Source organism: Aphelocoma coerulescens, chromosome 5 (genome assembly GCF_041296385.1).
Source record: "Aphelocoma coerulescens isolate FSJ_1873_10779 chromosome 5, UR_Acoe_1.0, whole genome shotgun sequence".
In the NCBI taxonomy this organism is placed as follows: domain Eukaryota; kingdom Metazoa; phylum Chordata; class Aves; order Passeriformes; family Corvidae; genus Aphelocoma; species Aphelocoma coerulescens.
In genome coordinates, this window is record NC_091019.1 from 20,907,798 (window position 1) to 20,923,826 (window position 16,029).

General features: G+C 37.0%; 1 protein-coding gene across 1 annotated transcript in view; it reads right to left on the reverse strand.

Annotated features, from left to right (window-relative positions):
• The window catches only part of MUC2 (mucin 2, oligomeric mucus/gel-forming), a 70,426-nt gene extending 56,251 nt beyond the window's left edge, over positions 1 to 14,175 (reverse strand). The window contains exons 1-17 of the mRNA XM_069018733.1: positions 14,106 to 14,175; positions 12,217 to 12,481; positions 9,636 to 9,750; positions 9,403 to 9,493; positions 8,916 to 9,025; positions 8,469 to 8,685; positions 7,906 to 8,031; positions 7,105 to 7,222; positions 6,644 to 6,782; positions 6,010 to 6,120; positions 4,933 to 5,002; positions 4,436 to 4,573; positions 3,732 to 3,896; positions 3,074 to 3,168; positions 2,047 to 2,177; positions 1,124 to 1,375; positions 206 to 258 (exon numbers count right to left, since the gene is read on the reverse strand). Of these exons, the coding sequence (XP_068874834.1) occupies positions 206 to 258; positions 1,124 to 1,375; positions 2,047 to 2,177; positions 3,074 to 3,168; positions 3,732 to 3,896; positions 4,436 to 4,573; positions 4,933 to 5,002; positions 6,010 to 6,120; positions 6,644 to 6,782; positions 7,105 to 7,222; positions 7,906 to 8,031; positions 8,469 to 8,685; positions 8,916 to 9,025; positions 9,403 to 9,493; positions 9,636 to 9,750; positions 12,217 to 12,481; positions 14,106 to 14,175 (2,266 nt within the window). The remainder of the gene's footprint in view (positions 1 to 205; positions 259 to 1,123; positions 1,376 to 2,046; positions 2,178 to 3,073; positions 3,169 to 3,731; positions 3,897 to 4,435; positions 4,574 to 4,932; positions 5,003 to 6,009; positions 6,121 to 6,643; positions 6,783 to 7,104; positions 7,223 to 7,905; positions 8,032 to 8,468; positions 8,686 to 8,915; positions 9,026 to 9,402; positions 9,494 to 9,635; positions 9,751 to 12,216; positions 12,482 to 14,105) is intronic.
• Between the last annotated feature and the right edge of the window lie 1,854 nt (positions 14,176 to 16,029).

The window sequence follows — 16,029 nt, forward strand, 5'->3', positions numbered from 1 at the left end:
GTTTCTGAGAGAGAAATCTCAGTCTATCCTTATGAAAAAAATAGGCTCAGTGAAGAGAGAACAAAGTGAAAATGTGCTACTGTTTTACATAAAGAGAAAAAAACCACACAAAGTAAGTAAGTGGAAAATTCAAAAGGGAAGTAGGTTTGGGTTGAGAGATTGGTTATGGGTTTTATTCTAGTTTTGTTTATAGAATGCCACTTACTTCTCATTCGTATTTTCACTGAAGTGCACTGGATCTTTGCATTTCGGCAAACACTAAAAAAGTGAAGTAAGTAGAAATTAAAAAAAAAAAAAAAAAAGCAAGCTAAATATCTGCAATTTAAGTCTAAGGATTTGTTTATATAAATTTGAGAGTATTTATCAAAGATGTCCTGCATAATTTATACTGAAATTTCAGGGTCAATTCTATTGAATCACACTCATGAATTTTTCGTTGGAGAAAAAGTGTAGCAAGATTTTAGGCATAACGCACAGAAAGGTTATGTTTTAAGGAATGACAGCTATTCTATAAATCCTTAATACTATGTTTTATGACAACTCAGGAAATAGATAATAATGAAACAAATAATGATAATTTAAGTCAAAGCCTCCATTTGGATACACAGTGTATTTTCATGCCTATTCAACTCATATGCTGCAAATTTGTTGACTTATATGCTTCTTCTTCTGGATGAGAGAAGGCATTTCACTGTTCATGGCAAAATATAACAGAAACATGAATGTTGTTTTCAAAAGCCTATGACACAGTAAATATATATCAAAGGGACTTTCCTCCAGTGGAAAACACAAACAATCTGTGTCTACTAGAAAAGGAAACAGGACGTCTAGCTGGCCTTTTATCTTCCTTTCACCCTTCTGTTTAACAAAGCCTCATTAACAGTGAAGCTTCAGAATGACATTTATCTGGGAAGGCCAGTACTCACACCTCCAAAGCAAGCTGCTCTTCCCAGTTATTGATAAATTGCATTGCAACAGGATAATGCTTTGCTCAGCACAGAGATGTTGTGAAATGCATTACAAATACTCATTAAAGTACAAAAAAAGCTAAGCACCTTACACCTAATAAGCAATTTTTTTAAGGGCTTTTTCCCCACAAACAAAAAGCCAAAATAAAACATACCAGCGTTCTCCATCTTTTGTGAAATACTGGCCAGGTTCCAGGTATGATCCCTTGTAATAACATGGGCACTGGGAGATGGGCACACACTCATCCTGGTTATCCAAGTATGTATTGGATGGGCAGCCACAGCCATCCACAGGAGCAAAGTCTTGCAAGCAGTACTTTTCGCCATCAGCAAGGGAACGACAGGTTTGCTGGCACTTTGTAAGATTGTAAAGGAAGACTTGATTTCCTGGGCAAGAAGATGCTTCACTACCTGGAGGGAAAAAACCCAAACTGATAAATAAGGGATGCAGGATGGACAATTTGGCCTTGACATTTCCATTTTGGTTTCTTTGGCTGTGTCGAATGTAATGATAAAAACATTCCCTTAGCTCTGATTAAAGTACAAAAATATCAGAAGTCACAAGTAACACTGACCTAACTTTACCTTTAACTTCAACTTTAAGTTGAAGACTTATTTTTAACTGCTACTAATGGTTTCTACTTTCATACCCCTACTTGTTTCACATACTGATAATCAGATAGAGAGCACAAGACAATAAACTCTTAGTCTCAAACATACTGAACTGTTGATGAAAAGCAAGAATAATGAGAAACAAAGACATTGATAAACAAATGAATAGTAAAAGCCTTGATGGCTGGGATTCCATTAGTAAATTGAATGATATTAGCTAAACTGAGGAAAGAAGGTTAAAGTTAAAAATATTGCCTTCTACTTTTAAGTTTGTCATGGTCAAATTATATCTGAAGAATATAACATGAATTAATAAACATTATAAGCATTGTCTCTTTTAGGTCCATTAGACAATTTCTAAGGTACTCCAAATCCCTTAACATTGAGATAACTGACAACCAAATCCAGAGAGAGCCTGCTTACTTCTCATGGTTAATTTTTTCCACAGGGATTACTGATCCACTACTTACTGCAGACACTCTTTCTCCAGCCTCCCAGTATGATCCCTTTGAAAGCACAGGCTCTTGAGTAAGAGGACAGGGCAGCACACAAACATTCCTCATTGTCTTCACAGAGGCAGGTGTCATATTTACATTTCTGAAAAAAAGAACAAAAGAATCAATAAGTCCACAGGAAATCAATGGGCAATTGCAACTTGGTTGCTACAAAATGTCCTGTCTGCTTTTCCTGATGTTGTTTGTACTAATTCCCATGACCAGAGAACAATGGAAGGAATGGACAAAGACCAGAGACTTAAAATGCTGCTTCATGTCATACACAATGAAAATATTTGGATGCTTATTCTAACCTAAGCCAAGCCTCTAGAACCTTTAAAAAGTCACCAGCTTCCCAAGAACAGCTTTTTCAAAAGATACTGATACCATTCGTTCTCAGTTACTAATTAGAAATGCAGAGATCCACAAAAACTATAAATCATAAAGGCAAAATATTAACCAAGTCTATGAGGACCTTCACAACATTTGAGTTCACACTGACTTCCAAGTATAAGCAATGATTTTGGAATTCCTTTTCCTCAGGTAAGCCTCATTTACTGCTCAACAGAGGTGAGCATGGGGGAAAAAATGGAGACTGGCATGAAAATGATTTGGTGTTACATTCTAACAAATACATGGAAACATTTTTCCCCCAACTTTATAGAAACTAATGTTTAAGGGCACATTTAAACTGTGCACATCTGCATCTCTTGAATCTTCTTTTCAATCCAAATATCCAAGCCAATAAAAAAATACATTAAACAAAAAATGCAAGAAAGAAAAACCTCAAATGTACATTTTTCTTGAGCAGCAGCCCATAAGGATCTCATCATGGGAGGTACTTTGGATGCTATGCTGCTTGAATCAGTCAGTACAAAAACTTCAGCAGCTCTTATGGACAAGCTACTCAGAGATGTCTCAAATGTTCAAACAACAATAAATGTCTACAGTTAACCATCTGAAATAATGCAGTACTAAAAGAGTGCAAAATTACAATACCTTATAGTATTCTGAAGGATCAATGACTAAGTGACATCTTGCAAAAGGACCCTTTGGGTTTCTCAGCAAAGAACACCAATGCTCAGCATAATTTGCTGCAAAAAGAAAAAGAAATTCATCACATTTCCTTATCTTTCTTGTGCCATGTCTAGTTATGTTGATACATAAATGCAGTGCAGCAATACAAACGAGAGAACTGTGTGCATTTTGGGGAGTGGAGAAACTACATGCAATCAGCATACATGTATTTCTATTCCTTGATTCACAGACATGCAATCATAAGATCAAAATTTGCACTGTACTTTTGCAACTTGTTTACATGAAATTGTGACAGCTCTTTCCATTTGGGGACCATAAAGCTAAGTTAAACATAAGGATAACTAATTAGGACATACAAGCTGTCTTTGCAGATAATACAAGTTAATGACTTTTTCCCAATCTTCCACCTTAGGATTCTTTTACAGTCACCCCTTAAACTTCAATTTTATGGGATATCAATGCTTGTATGTATACATACTTGCAGATATTAATTAATTTGACAGTCTTATAAAAAATCTTCAATGCCCTACTACGACTCTTACATGACTGTTGTAGTAATGCACAGCAGAAACTGCTCATCCTGGCAAAAGCCAACCATCTGACTTATTAATGTGCTTACCACTTTCAATGCTGAGACTGCAGGGGTCTTCCAGCTTTTCTACCTGGTCTGTGCAGGTGGACTGGGCTTTCCACGTGTTAGCAAAGGCAGATCCTGTAGCCTCAATCAGCCCACTGGTTGTTCTAAAGTCATCACCTTCCATTCCATTGAAGTTTCCACAAAGACCTATTCAAAAATAAGGTTAAAATTTTATACAATCAGTATTTATTGTCATACTAAAAGGTCAAAGGAAAGGGACAACTGATCACAAACACTAGAAACAGCTGATTATTCAACATCAATATTAATGCATACTATAAATACCGAAGTTTTGGAAGCCTTGCTTTTAATCTTTAACATCTTCAAGAATAGTCATCATGAAGATATCTATGCTTCAGGAGATTACTACCCTAACCTGTATTTTTTATGCTTTCTGATGATATTGAAACCACAAAAGGCACCAAAAAACAGGTTTTGTGGATAGTTAAAAATCAAACTGAGTACAAAAATAAGGAATATTCTAAGAAACACCTGTGTACTGGCACCAGAGTGACAGTTCATTTCAATATCAAAAAACATAAACACATTTCTAGTTTGCTTGAGTCGACTTTCAGTTTTCTCCTCGTGAATCAACAAGTAGCATGAATCATCACTCATATAAAGAATACATGACTATTCAGCTGTGAAACAGCATGGCTTTGCTTCCCCTTTCCATAGACACTTGCCTTGAAGTGTTCCTTTAACTGATTGATCCACAGTCACAAACAGCTGCATAACTCGAAATAGCTGGATCTGCATCTGAAGCCCAAAAGAAGTTTGTACAACAAAGTAGTTGGAAGATGGCTTGAATACTGAGAAGCTGGCTGAAAAACAAAACATGAACTGTTGTAGTAAAGACACACACAGGCTGCCAAAAGAAACACTTCTTACCAGATTCTAATGTATCACCTGTCATGAAAACTCTGAGACCAGGATCAAATTAATAGTTTTTTCTGTTAAAAGTCACTGGCCAACTAGATATGATGCTGGTCCTCACTAACTTAACAAGCTGATTATCTGTAATGACTGATCTCTGGGATCAGAACCAGATGGGCATGCCAACAACATGTAGCCAGATTTGGAAAGTGCTAAATACCTCTCTTCCACTTTTGCCTCTAAAAAATACACCCCTACATGAGAAGTCAGGTGTGTGACACTTGATATTCCAGGCTGTGTCCCTTACCTGACACATGAGGCACATTCACTGTCATCTCATTCAGTAGCACACTGCCATCTGATCTGAAAACCACCACCTGTGTAATGGCAAATGGAATTAATGAGCTTCCAGGAAAATAAACTAATACAAAGAAGATTAACAGGAAGGACATTTTACATGTTTAGACTGTGTCTAGAACTCCAAATTTTTGAAAGAAAGAATCTGTCTGAAAATTGAATGTGGCAGCAGCCCTATAAGGTACAAGTAAAGTTTTGTCTTGCTATCCATTATTTCTCTTACAGCTGCCTACAAGAATTCATAGCAGTAATGAAATGCAAAACTCATTTATATTGGACACTTTGGTTTCAGCAAGTAGAAGAAAATATTAGCTCTTCAGGATCTGTAGCAAGTTGTTATTCCTTATTAAAGCACATGCCACAGCTTCTGTAAAATGGTTTAGTATGATTCTGGTAAGAAATGGTAAGAAAGCAGTTTATTAAATTTCCTCATAAAATGCTAGTCTGTACATATAGAAACATAAAATTACTGGATTTTGATTTGGTTTTCTTATGTTCTAGTTACACTGGCAAGGACATGGAAGCCCATAAATATGTGAGGAAAATCATGTGTATATGTAGGTAAATTATGTATAGATACAGTCTATGTATTTTCATAAACAAAGAGAATACTAAAGTGAATATTTGAGAAGGTTGGATTGTACCAGCATTCAAAAACAGGATTTCTTCTGAAAAAGACTCAATTAGATCTATAAAGTTATAGCTGAATAAAGTAAAATACTATGAGGGGAAGAAGAATGGTACTCTTGCTTCGAGACACGTGGAATCCTGTGAGAATAATCATATTGCACAAAGCAGAGGAAGGAAGAGGGTGTAATGTCAGCTATTTTGAATTTCATCTCTTCTTAAGTTTAGGTCTATTTTGAATTTTTGAGGCAGAAACCTGAATTTCTGAGGATTCTTCAGCTTGTCTGAGGTGCCTTATCTGTCCACAATGATGACTCCAGAAGAAATAAGTATTTATCCACAGTAAGGGAAATATGCTAATTTTCAAAATATCTAGCAGAATTCACAGAACAACACTTACATTTTTTTTGTTATCCACTAACAGCACAACAGTCTTCAAGCAGGTCTGTTTCTCTGTGGAGCCACAGGGAGCCAGTTCTGCCAGGAGACCATAACTCTCGTTTGCAGTACCCTACAATCACAGGGAAATAAATGTCACTTAGTCAAATTAAAAATCTCATGAGATGATTTCCACAACAAAGACTAAATTCATCAGTTACAACAGCTTTCCTAGCTCAACAAGATTTTTGTCATTCTCTAGAACAGACACCAGGTATTTTAGGGACACATGAATGGAGCAGCTGCCTACCTTTTTTCCCTACCTGACTTTGACACTCAGAAATTGCTATTACAGAAGTGGCCAAGAACTTCTAATCCTGAGACCTTTTGATTTCTTATATACAAAGGACTCCACTGGATAATGACAGCATAGGTAGTCTTCTATCTCACTGCTTTAATCACCCATTGCAGTAAGTCCCAGGCTTCCCCCTAAGGCTATTACAGCTAATCCTAAATTTTCTAGTACAACTTTCAGCATTTCTGCTTCCCTCAGCCTATGGAAGTGGAATAGAACAATAATAACTCCCAGCTGATACATATCAGCCCACGGACACTTGTTTTACTCTACAAGAGAACAGTCCCACAGCACACAGTACCTTGGCCAACACATAATAGCAATCTCCATGGAAGGTGTATTTCTTCCCATCAAAGGTGGTAATATGGGAGCCTCCTTCCACTGAGCATAAGCCTGGACAGGGTAAATCTTTGCAGGTCCATCTGCCTGAATTACAGGTGCTATAAACAGACAAATAATACAAAAAATGCTTGTAGTTATTACAGGAGCTGAGAGCACTGAAAGTATCTGTATACCTAGCAAACATCAAGATATCCCCAGGTGTTTTAAAACTGTATGCTTGATCATTTCCTTGAGATTTTCCCTCTGACATATGCCACAGAATCAAGAAAACTTTTCAGAAATTTTGTTCTATAGACATGCAACATAAACATTAAATTCAGAGTGTTTTCAGGACATCTCCAAAGACCAAGTGGGAATTTGAAAAATGCAGACCCGTTTACAATCACTCAAAGAAAGGTGTATAACAACCAGGATCCTTACCATTCTTCACATTCTTTGGAAATGCTTTCTCCAGGTGCATATGTCTTTCCACCAAGTTTGCAGTGGCACTGGCTAACAGGGATGCAGCCTTTTTCACTGATATCATCATACACAGTTCCTATAAAATACAGCATTAACTACTCCAGCTCTTTTCCAAATAATCAATTTCCACAGAGGAAAAACTCTAATTTGTCACACAGGCTGAGTTTATCAAAATTATGAATACTATTTCTGCTTTTTATAATAAAAGACACATGGAAAGCACTTTTATTCAGCTTTGCAAATCCAAGTCTGTTCATTTATATAACTATACACAGGTAAAAAGGTTATTGCAAGCAGATAGGAACAATCTCAAAATGTCACATGTTTAGATTTTTAGTCCTTTTTGGCATACTGTGAAGACTATCACTATAATCTTCTTTCCTAAGGTTGAAAGCAAGCCCGAGAATTTCACTCACTGTCCCTCACTGCCACTCTTTGGGCAAATGATGTCCATTGCCTCAGAACTATTCAACCTAAAGAGCATGATTTACTTTATAGTATCAGAAGCCCACTTGCTGAGAATTAAAAAACAGTTTTATTACCCGTCATTGTGTTAATATGTTTGAACTATAAAATAATTAATTAATCAGTTATTACCTCCTTAGAAAATTTTACAATTATGTTCCTCCAGGGGGGAAAATAATGAGTAGCACTACTCATTTCTAACATATAATTTGACTGCATGTACTATTTTAGTATGACTTCCTTAGCCAGGGCTCTTAGTTTTGTCCCACTTGCAGCAGCTAGAATAACACTTGCCTTCAGGGCAGAAACAGCCATCCATGTAGTGCTCCTCACAAAGGCTGCTGATCTCCAAGTGTGAGCAAGTATCCATACAGGGTGAGCTGCTTTCTCTATAGACCATGGTAGCAGGACAGGTCTTGGCTGAAAGAATAAGAAAGACACCAGGAGTTACTTCAGTGTTAAGTCCACCATTTCTCAGAAACCACAGATCATACACCCTACTCCCTTCAAGTCAGTGGTGTCTCAAGCCAGACTCCACATGGCAAAGCATGTCCATCTGTTTCTGAACTGTTTTCCCTGGTTTTTACATTTACTTATTTTGGTTTCAAATAGATCAAATTATTCCCATCCCCTGCAGCATCAGATCTCAGTTTTTTAATGGGAACAGAATTTGCTGAAAAAGATTTCTTAATAGCAAGAATAATAGAAGAACAGGGAGAACTTCATAGTTTTTTGCACTACCGGTATGAAATTTATGATACATGCCAACAGTTTTGTAAAGAAGCAATGAATTTAAATTTCATAGTGCTACATCCATGAAACATTTGGATCTTTGTAAAATGTGTGTAGCTGCTTACGGCAAAAGTTCTGTGTTCTCCATTCTCCCGGGCGGCCGCCTGCGTGCGAACACTGGCGGGAATACTCGGAGATGGTGCTGCAGAGGCAGAAGGAGTCCTCCGTCCCATTACAGGCACACATGTCCTGCATGCAGGCTTGGATGTACATTTCCAAATTAAGGCGTAGCCGACAATCAGCAAATGTGGAGGAAGTCAGCAACCTCTGACACTCGTCACGCTGAGGAGGAAGAGGAATAACGTTTAAGAAATTTGCAAGCATGTGAGCTTCTGGACATTTCCTATCTTGCGAAAAAACCTGTTGTCTTCTGAACAGCTATTCAAGAAAGGAAAAAGTAACCATTTATCCTGGAAGGGACAGTCCTCCCAGCTCCTTGTAACTAACTCCCCATTGCACAAGGATGTCTCCATGTGCCCATGCAAATGAAGTTCACCACAAGAAATACTTACATGCTTATTACAGCTTGGAAGAGCCTGAGTTTCATCTGGATCTTCACATTTGGTATTGGGTTTGCTGATCTTCTGCAAATTCCCATATGTAATTGAGTTGTAGCTTACATCTATGAGAAAAAGAAAGAGAACTTGCTGAGCCCCAAAAATTGACAAGGAGCATATGATTCCTGGACCTCTACTGATCAAGGGAAACAGTTACTATGGCATCAAATAGGCCTGTTAGACACAGGTATCTGCTCTGAATGATGTCTAACTGTGCTTAAAAATGCAAAAGGGAAATAGGAAAAGAAGGCTAGTAAAGAACAAAAAGATTAATCTGGAGTAGAATAAATTTAGACCAGGAATGCAGCCCTGGAATGTAATGTTTAGTCTGGGGCAATCACAGAAACCTCTCAAGTGAAATTTGCTCTCCTGTGATGTTTCTATGCACAGTGTTTGTCAGCCTATCTTCTGTGACAAATGTCAGTATGGTGGGATGACTCACCTCCATCGATGAACTCATTGTAGATTGGAATTCCATTGTAATCCCCACAGAGACCACAGGTATGGTTATTAAATTTGTTGTCCAGCTCCACCTAAATAATGAAAAGAAAAAGCACAAAAGAATTTTTTTTCCTTTTTTCCCCTCTTTTTTTTTTTTTCTTTTTCCTACTGAGATAGAGAAATATCCCAGGAAACCCAGGAAATACCAATAAAAAATACTTTGAACATACATACCATCAGGGCATCCTGCTGGTTCCACATCAGAACCATGCCTAATTTGGCATAAATCTTGGTGTAAATCTCACCACTCTCAATGAGGACACCAGAGCTGTAGTAAGGTGTCTTCACACTAGGAAGAAAATCACAGACTTTGCATTAGTTAGGAAACACAAGGGCTGACATGAATGTCTGTAATAAGCCAAGTACCCCAAGGAATAGAGAAACTAGTCTGACTACCTCATCCTAACTGCACAGGATGCCTTGTTTTAATGAGGCATAAAGTCATCTGTCTCTGACACTTGGGACAATAACTCATTGCAGAAACTCATTTAAAAGGGAAAGCAATTTTGGAGGAAAAGCCTACCTAACACTTCAGGCTCCTTAATTTAAAAAAATCAAAATGTCAGATGTCTTCAAATTAATCAAAGGAAAATCCATCATCATTGTGGTATTAACAGAGGATATGCACTCACTAATAATTTATGTCAATGAAAGAAGCTACAACATAAATTAAAGCTTTTCTTTACCAAAATATCTCATAGCCATTTCAGAGAGAATGAATGTTCCATTGCAAGGAACTGCCTCCTTAAGAGACAGTTCAGAAAGCACAGGCAGATACAAGGACTGTCAACAAAATTTTGAAAAGAAAGGGGCATGTTAAGAGGAATTCAGTAGTTCTGTCAGTAGCTAGTTACTTAGTTTACAGTGGACAGGACTGAGCTTGTTAGTGGTGACAGAAGACACTTTGCAGAGGGCTGAGCATAAATACTTCTGTGTGATAACAATTCAATTCACCAGATCTCTTCCCAGTTTTTTTAGGTCTGTCTTACAAGTCAAACTGAATGGCTGAATTTCATTCAGCAATAAAGGGATTGTGGCAGGCAGCCTCATCCTATAAAATCTAGAGAACTAGCGTCTGTTCAAATAGAAGTAATGTAAACTGGAATCCAGTCAAAATAACTGGTTAATTTTCTACAGATTTGTCAATGTAATTGCTATCCATCAGGATTCATGCATGTGTATGCACATCTCTTAACTAGTCTCTTGACTGGGAGAGGTTTATCTCCTAATTTCCTGTCACTGGGGTTTTTTCAATTATTTACCTCCAGGCATTTTTAACATGGCCAAATGACTTACACATCTAATACCAGGTGCAAACTCACAGATCATTATTTCTACTTTTGACTGCATTGTTCATCAATAAACAATGAAGTCTTGAGAGACCATGTTTCTTGAGAGGGACCATAAAATGTTGGATGTCTTTTCAGCTTTCTGCTATCACAGCATGGAATATTTATCTCTTTTTCTAATAGTAGGACATTCAATCAATCTGTGCATCAGGTACCTGAAGGTTAATCCATACACTTTTCTACTTTACAGTTTTCACTTGAGTACTGTGAAATGCTATTTTATATGACAACTGACCATTTATAATTTCAAGATCAATATGGAAACTTAAAAAGTTCTACAAAAAAATAAAATCCCCATGTAGCAAAAGCCTGTTCAGAAGGGATCTGTTGTTTTATGAACACTATCTAAGAAAAAAAAAGGCCTGGTTTAAGAGAAACAGTTTTAAAAAGATTTCTAACTTGTTTTTCATGGAGTTCTTTTTAAGACTTGAGTACACAATAAAGAGTTTTTTCAATTTGAGGCAAGAATGCATTTTTTATAACTTTCTGTCATTTTGTTATGCATTCCGGTATGACCTTTGCAAATTAAATGTTACTTTCAATCTTTGAACATATTTTCATTACAGCGGCTTCCAAACTTTAGAGCAAAAGCTGAATTCTGGGCACAACTGTGTCCTACAATGACAATTAAAAAGTTCTCCTTTTTTTTCAATTATGCTAAAACGTAGTAATTAACTCATGAGTTGCTTCACTTGCTTCAGAGTATAAATGCACACACTAAAAGGATACATTAATGATAGGAAAGACTAGGTTAAGACATATACTTAGCATCGGTAATAGTGTCAGACTTGTCTCTTGTGTAACCATGTTACAGGAGGAGAAAAATAACACTGCTTAGTGTGAAAAAGTACATATTGCCACAGACAAATTAGTGTAAATTTTGACCTGTCTTGTATCTGTTAAACTCCCTTGAGGAATAGCCATCAGATCTTAAAGAGTTATTTACGAAGATCAGAAAAAATCCACCTGTCTTCTGTCACAAAATAAGAGGAAAAGACCCCAGAGAAATGCATTTCCTTTTCAAGGATTTGCTAGACCATCTGCTCAGGTAAACTCAAGGTGATGCCATGAAACAAATGAAGTTATGTCATTTTAAGCCAGTAAAAGATCTGGCTCATGAGCTGCACTGTTCCCTGCACAACTGGAAGAACAATTCACTCAAACCTATTCCTGACTTGCATTTAAACAATCCCTTATGCCACTGTAGGAATGACAATTAATACTAAAGCCCCTCCCCAAAGCAATTTTAATGCTGAATTTCAAAAGGCTTTTTGTTTGTTTGTTTGTGGAAATGCTTTGCAGCAGTTTCCACAATGGTATACAGACAGATGTGTAAAGAATCAATTGATCCTGCTTTTATCTTCCAGCACATTTCTCTGAAATACTCTTATACTAAAGGAACTTACATCCGCCCATCCACCACAACCAGGTTTGGTTTGAGGTAGACCATAATATCCTTGATTTTCATCAGAATATACTGGATCTCAGGGTGGCCATTGCTGTTGAGAGCACGCTGGATGTGGATAGAGAATTCCCTGTAAGCCTCTCGGCAGTCAGAAACAAAATTATACTCGCAAATGCCAGGGAATTGGTAGATGTCTCCATCAAAAGTTTTGAAATGGTTGTTTCCCCAAGTGCTGCAGACATAGTGGCCATGGTTTCTTGTCCTTCCTGTTAAATGATGAAAAAGAAATAGAGATGAAAAGAAGTGCAATAAACAATCTAGTGTGATAAAAGGTAAGTGTTCCATTTTACAGTAGAAACCACTTGCAATTATGTGGACAGTGATTCCATAGATTCCAAACCTGATCAAGTATCTCTCAGTTCAGCAGAAAATATGCAAATCTCTAATGGAAAAAAGAAATTAATAAATAATTCTGAGATCAGGGTATATCCTATAATCCTCACTGAGGTGAAGGAACTTATCTCCATGAGGTGGGGAAACTTAATACTGACCACTAACAAGTTGGTACATCAGTGCAACGGAGTTTCTGTGCCAAGCATATGATTGATTTTATTGTGAATCACAGTATTATTTTTATCAATATTAATTATTTCCAAGAACTATCACCTTCTCTGATGAAACATGTACTAGAAACAAAACAGGTAGGAAACCAAGAAAGTACTACCTACTCTGGAAGGCAAATAGCTTAAAGGTTATGAAAGTGCTTGTGCACAACAGGAGATTTCATGGAATTATTTGTTTTCCTAAAAGCAGTAGTGATTTCTACTACTGCAAAACAGAAATTTTTCAGAAGACAGGTCAGAAAATAACCATGGTACGAGAGAAAAGAAGTCTTTGCAATAGCAAAATATGAAGATGATTTTTTCCTTTTCCTGCCATCTATACCAACAAATAATACAAATTAACACAATATCTGGTAAATCTCCAGATACTGTAGATTAGGGGCGAATCATAAAAGATGAGCATCCTTGGGAATCTTGGTATGTCTCTCATCTTCACAAGGTTTTCTTGCAGCATTTAACATGAGAAAGCAAAACTGCTAAGGAAACCTTTAGGTTACTGTACTTTGATGGTACCAATCATACCAGGTACATCCAGGCAAGCTGGAACACTTTCCTCCCCAGAAGGAAGGCTGCACAGAGATCCTGCCAGAGCTTACAACTGGGAGACCAAATGCAAGGTGATGCTTTTCTCCCATTGCTGAATCCAAGATGCAGCAGACCAAGCTCAATAGCCCAAACCTGATTGCTGGATAAAATTCATCACCTATTCCCCTAAAAAGCAGTTTTCAGTAAGAGTGCTCCATTCCATCACTTCAAAGTTGATAGCAAATACAGTAAGTTAGAGCTCTTATATAAGATTAATAATGTCCTAAATGACAAAATTAGCTTTTTTCAATGTTATTACATTTATTTTCGAAGAACAATTTATGTTGTTCCAAAGTAACAGTAGACACAATCATCCCCTTCCTTCATTGCTTTAACAATGAACCTCTCAAACTCCTACAGTTGCTTTCTGCCAAGTAGTTGCCATACCTAGTAAAGACTCAATGCATGGAAACAAAAGTAACATTGAAAATATTTTCCAAGCACATCAAACTAGAAATCAATGCAGTAGATATAGGCACTGATCCCTCCAAAGGAAGTAGTATCTCCCGATTTTGTCTGAGCCATGCAGCCTCAATATTTGAAAGCGTAAGCAATTTAAGGCATCCTAAAACTCTAGAGCATTATCTAAATGCACTGCCTCATTCTAGCTCCCCAGCGCTATTTTAATTCTTTCCCTCTTTTCCAGGAGGCAATCTGCTACCTTTTCATCTCTAGAGCTTACCTTTTTTTATTTCACTAGCAGAAGAAAGAGCCAGCCAGAGTAGAAGGAGGCTGGCTGCTCTTAGCCCCATGGTGGCTAAGGTGGGTGAATGGGAGCTCCACTGAAAGCTCGGCTTTTTATAATACCCACTGAGGCAATTAATTCTATCACAGGGGAGGAGATTCAAAAGGAGGAGGCAAGAGGAGGGGTAAAAAACAGGTACAATATTTACAGAAGATAAGAAGTAAACAGACAATTATTTTTCACCATAAATGAAGGAATTCAGCATACAGGAAACGGTATAATATTGATTTAGTAATCGTGCAAACTTTTATTGCTCTGTTTCATCTACAGGATGCTGTGCTTTTAAATCCTTCAAATGCTCACACCAAGTTTAACCTTCAGTAACTCCTATAAACAAATAATGAATTTTTGGGGTGGCTGAACAAAGAAATCCCTTGAAGAACTTTTAAGGGGAGACCCTAAAATAAAGGCTTCAAAACCAGAGAAGTTTTCATTTTTCCATCAACACATAGAATGATTTCTGTAAAAATTAAGAGATGCTTGTGAAGCTCCTTGTAGTTAATAGTAACCCTTACAAATAAAAACGGCACATCATGCGTTGTAAAATAATTTTGCAGGCAATTATTGAATTCCTTAAATTTGTAAAGCTCTTGGGAACATCTAAACCAAAATACTGCCCATACTGCATATTGTGCCCAAAACATAATTGAGACAGGGTTGCAAGGTAAGTTCAAGGAATTTACAGTAAAAGAGGTGCTCTTTCAAACATTGTCATGGCACAACAGAAAATCCATCAAAGTTGTAGATTCTCACATCATATTAAGCCTTAGAGAAAAAGTTTTTAAAAAAGGGAAAATGGGAAAACATTACTGTCCTTAATCCCCCTAAATATTCCTGCTCATTCTTGCTTACTTTCCACATAAATGATAAATTTACAGTCTGCTGTCCCACATCAGGTCCTACAAAAGCTATAGGGTCAGCTTTGCTTCATGCAGAGAAAGATGGAGAGGGTCCCCGGGAGAAGAAGAAAGAAAACAGAAGACAGAACCAGGAACCAGTTCAGAATGCTGCTTCAGAAATACAAGATTTCCACATGCACTTTATTTTGTGGTGAAAAGTTCCTTTGAGAGGGTGTTTCTGCAACTCTCTTCAGAAGACAAAACACAGGCTCCTTTAGGCAAAGGAGATCTTTTAACACATCTGCTTCATAGCAGTAGCAGGGTTTACTTCTTAAAGCTCCCATACCAGGCTCTAGATCTCCTCATCAAAAGATTTTCAATGCAGAGTCCAGAAATCTCTAATCCTCTTGATCGTTTAGAGTATTTCTTACTTTCATTGATCATATTACAAGTAGAACTTCTATATTTTTCAAAACATCAAGGAGACTTTTTACTTAGCCCTTTTGACTGCTCTAGTCAACTAGAAACATCCTTTTAACATAAAAGCATATTCTTTAGCTGCTATTTTCATTGATTTAATAATTTTATCTCAACTATAGCCTAGATTCTATCTGAACATCTTCTTTTTTTCCCTCCATACATCTCAAAAGGTTTTAGATTTTCTCCTTTCTTTATTTGAGAATACAAATTTGTACTTTTCTTACCCTTACATTGTGTATCACACAACAATCCTGACTGAAATTGAGTAGTAGCCCTTTTCTCCCTTATGAATCTATCACTGGAAGAATATAATTTTATTTTCCTTCTTGGAAAATAAAAATAAACCGAGTAATAATCAGTTAGAACCAACCATTCATAAAAAACAAAGCAACACGGTCTACACAGATCTTTCCTCAGTGGCTATTTTAGCAGACCTAGCTTCTTATGATACCTCAGAGACATCTCCAAATTTGGCATTTTCTGTCTTTTATGCCACCAAAACTCTTAGTTTGGAATTTTTAAAAAAAAAAATATTTAGGAGA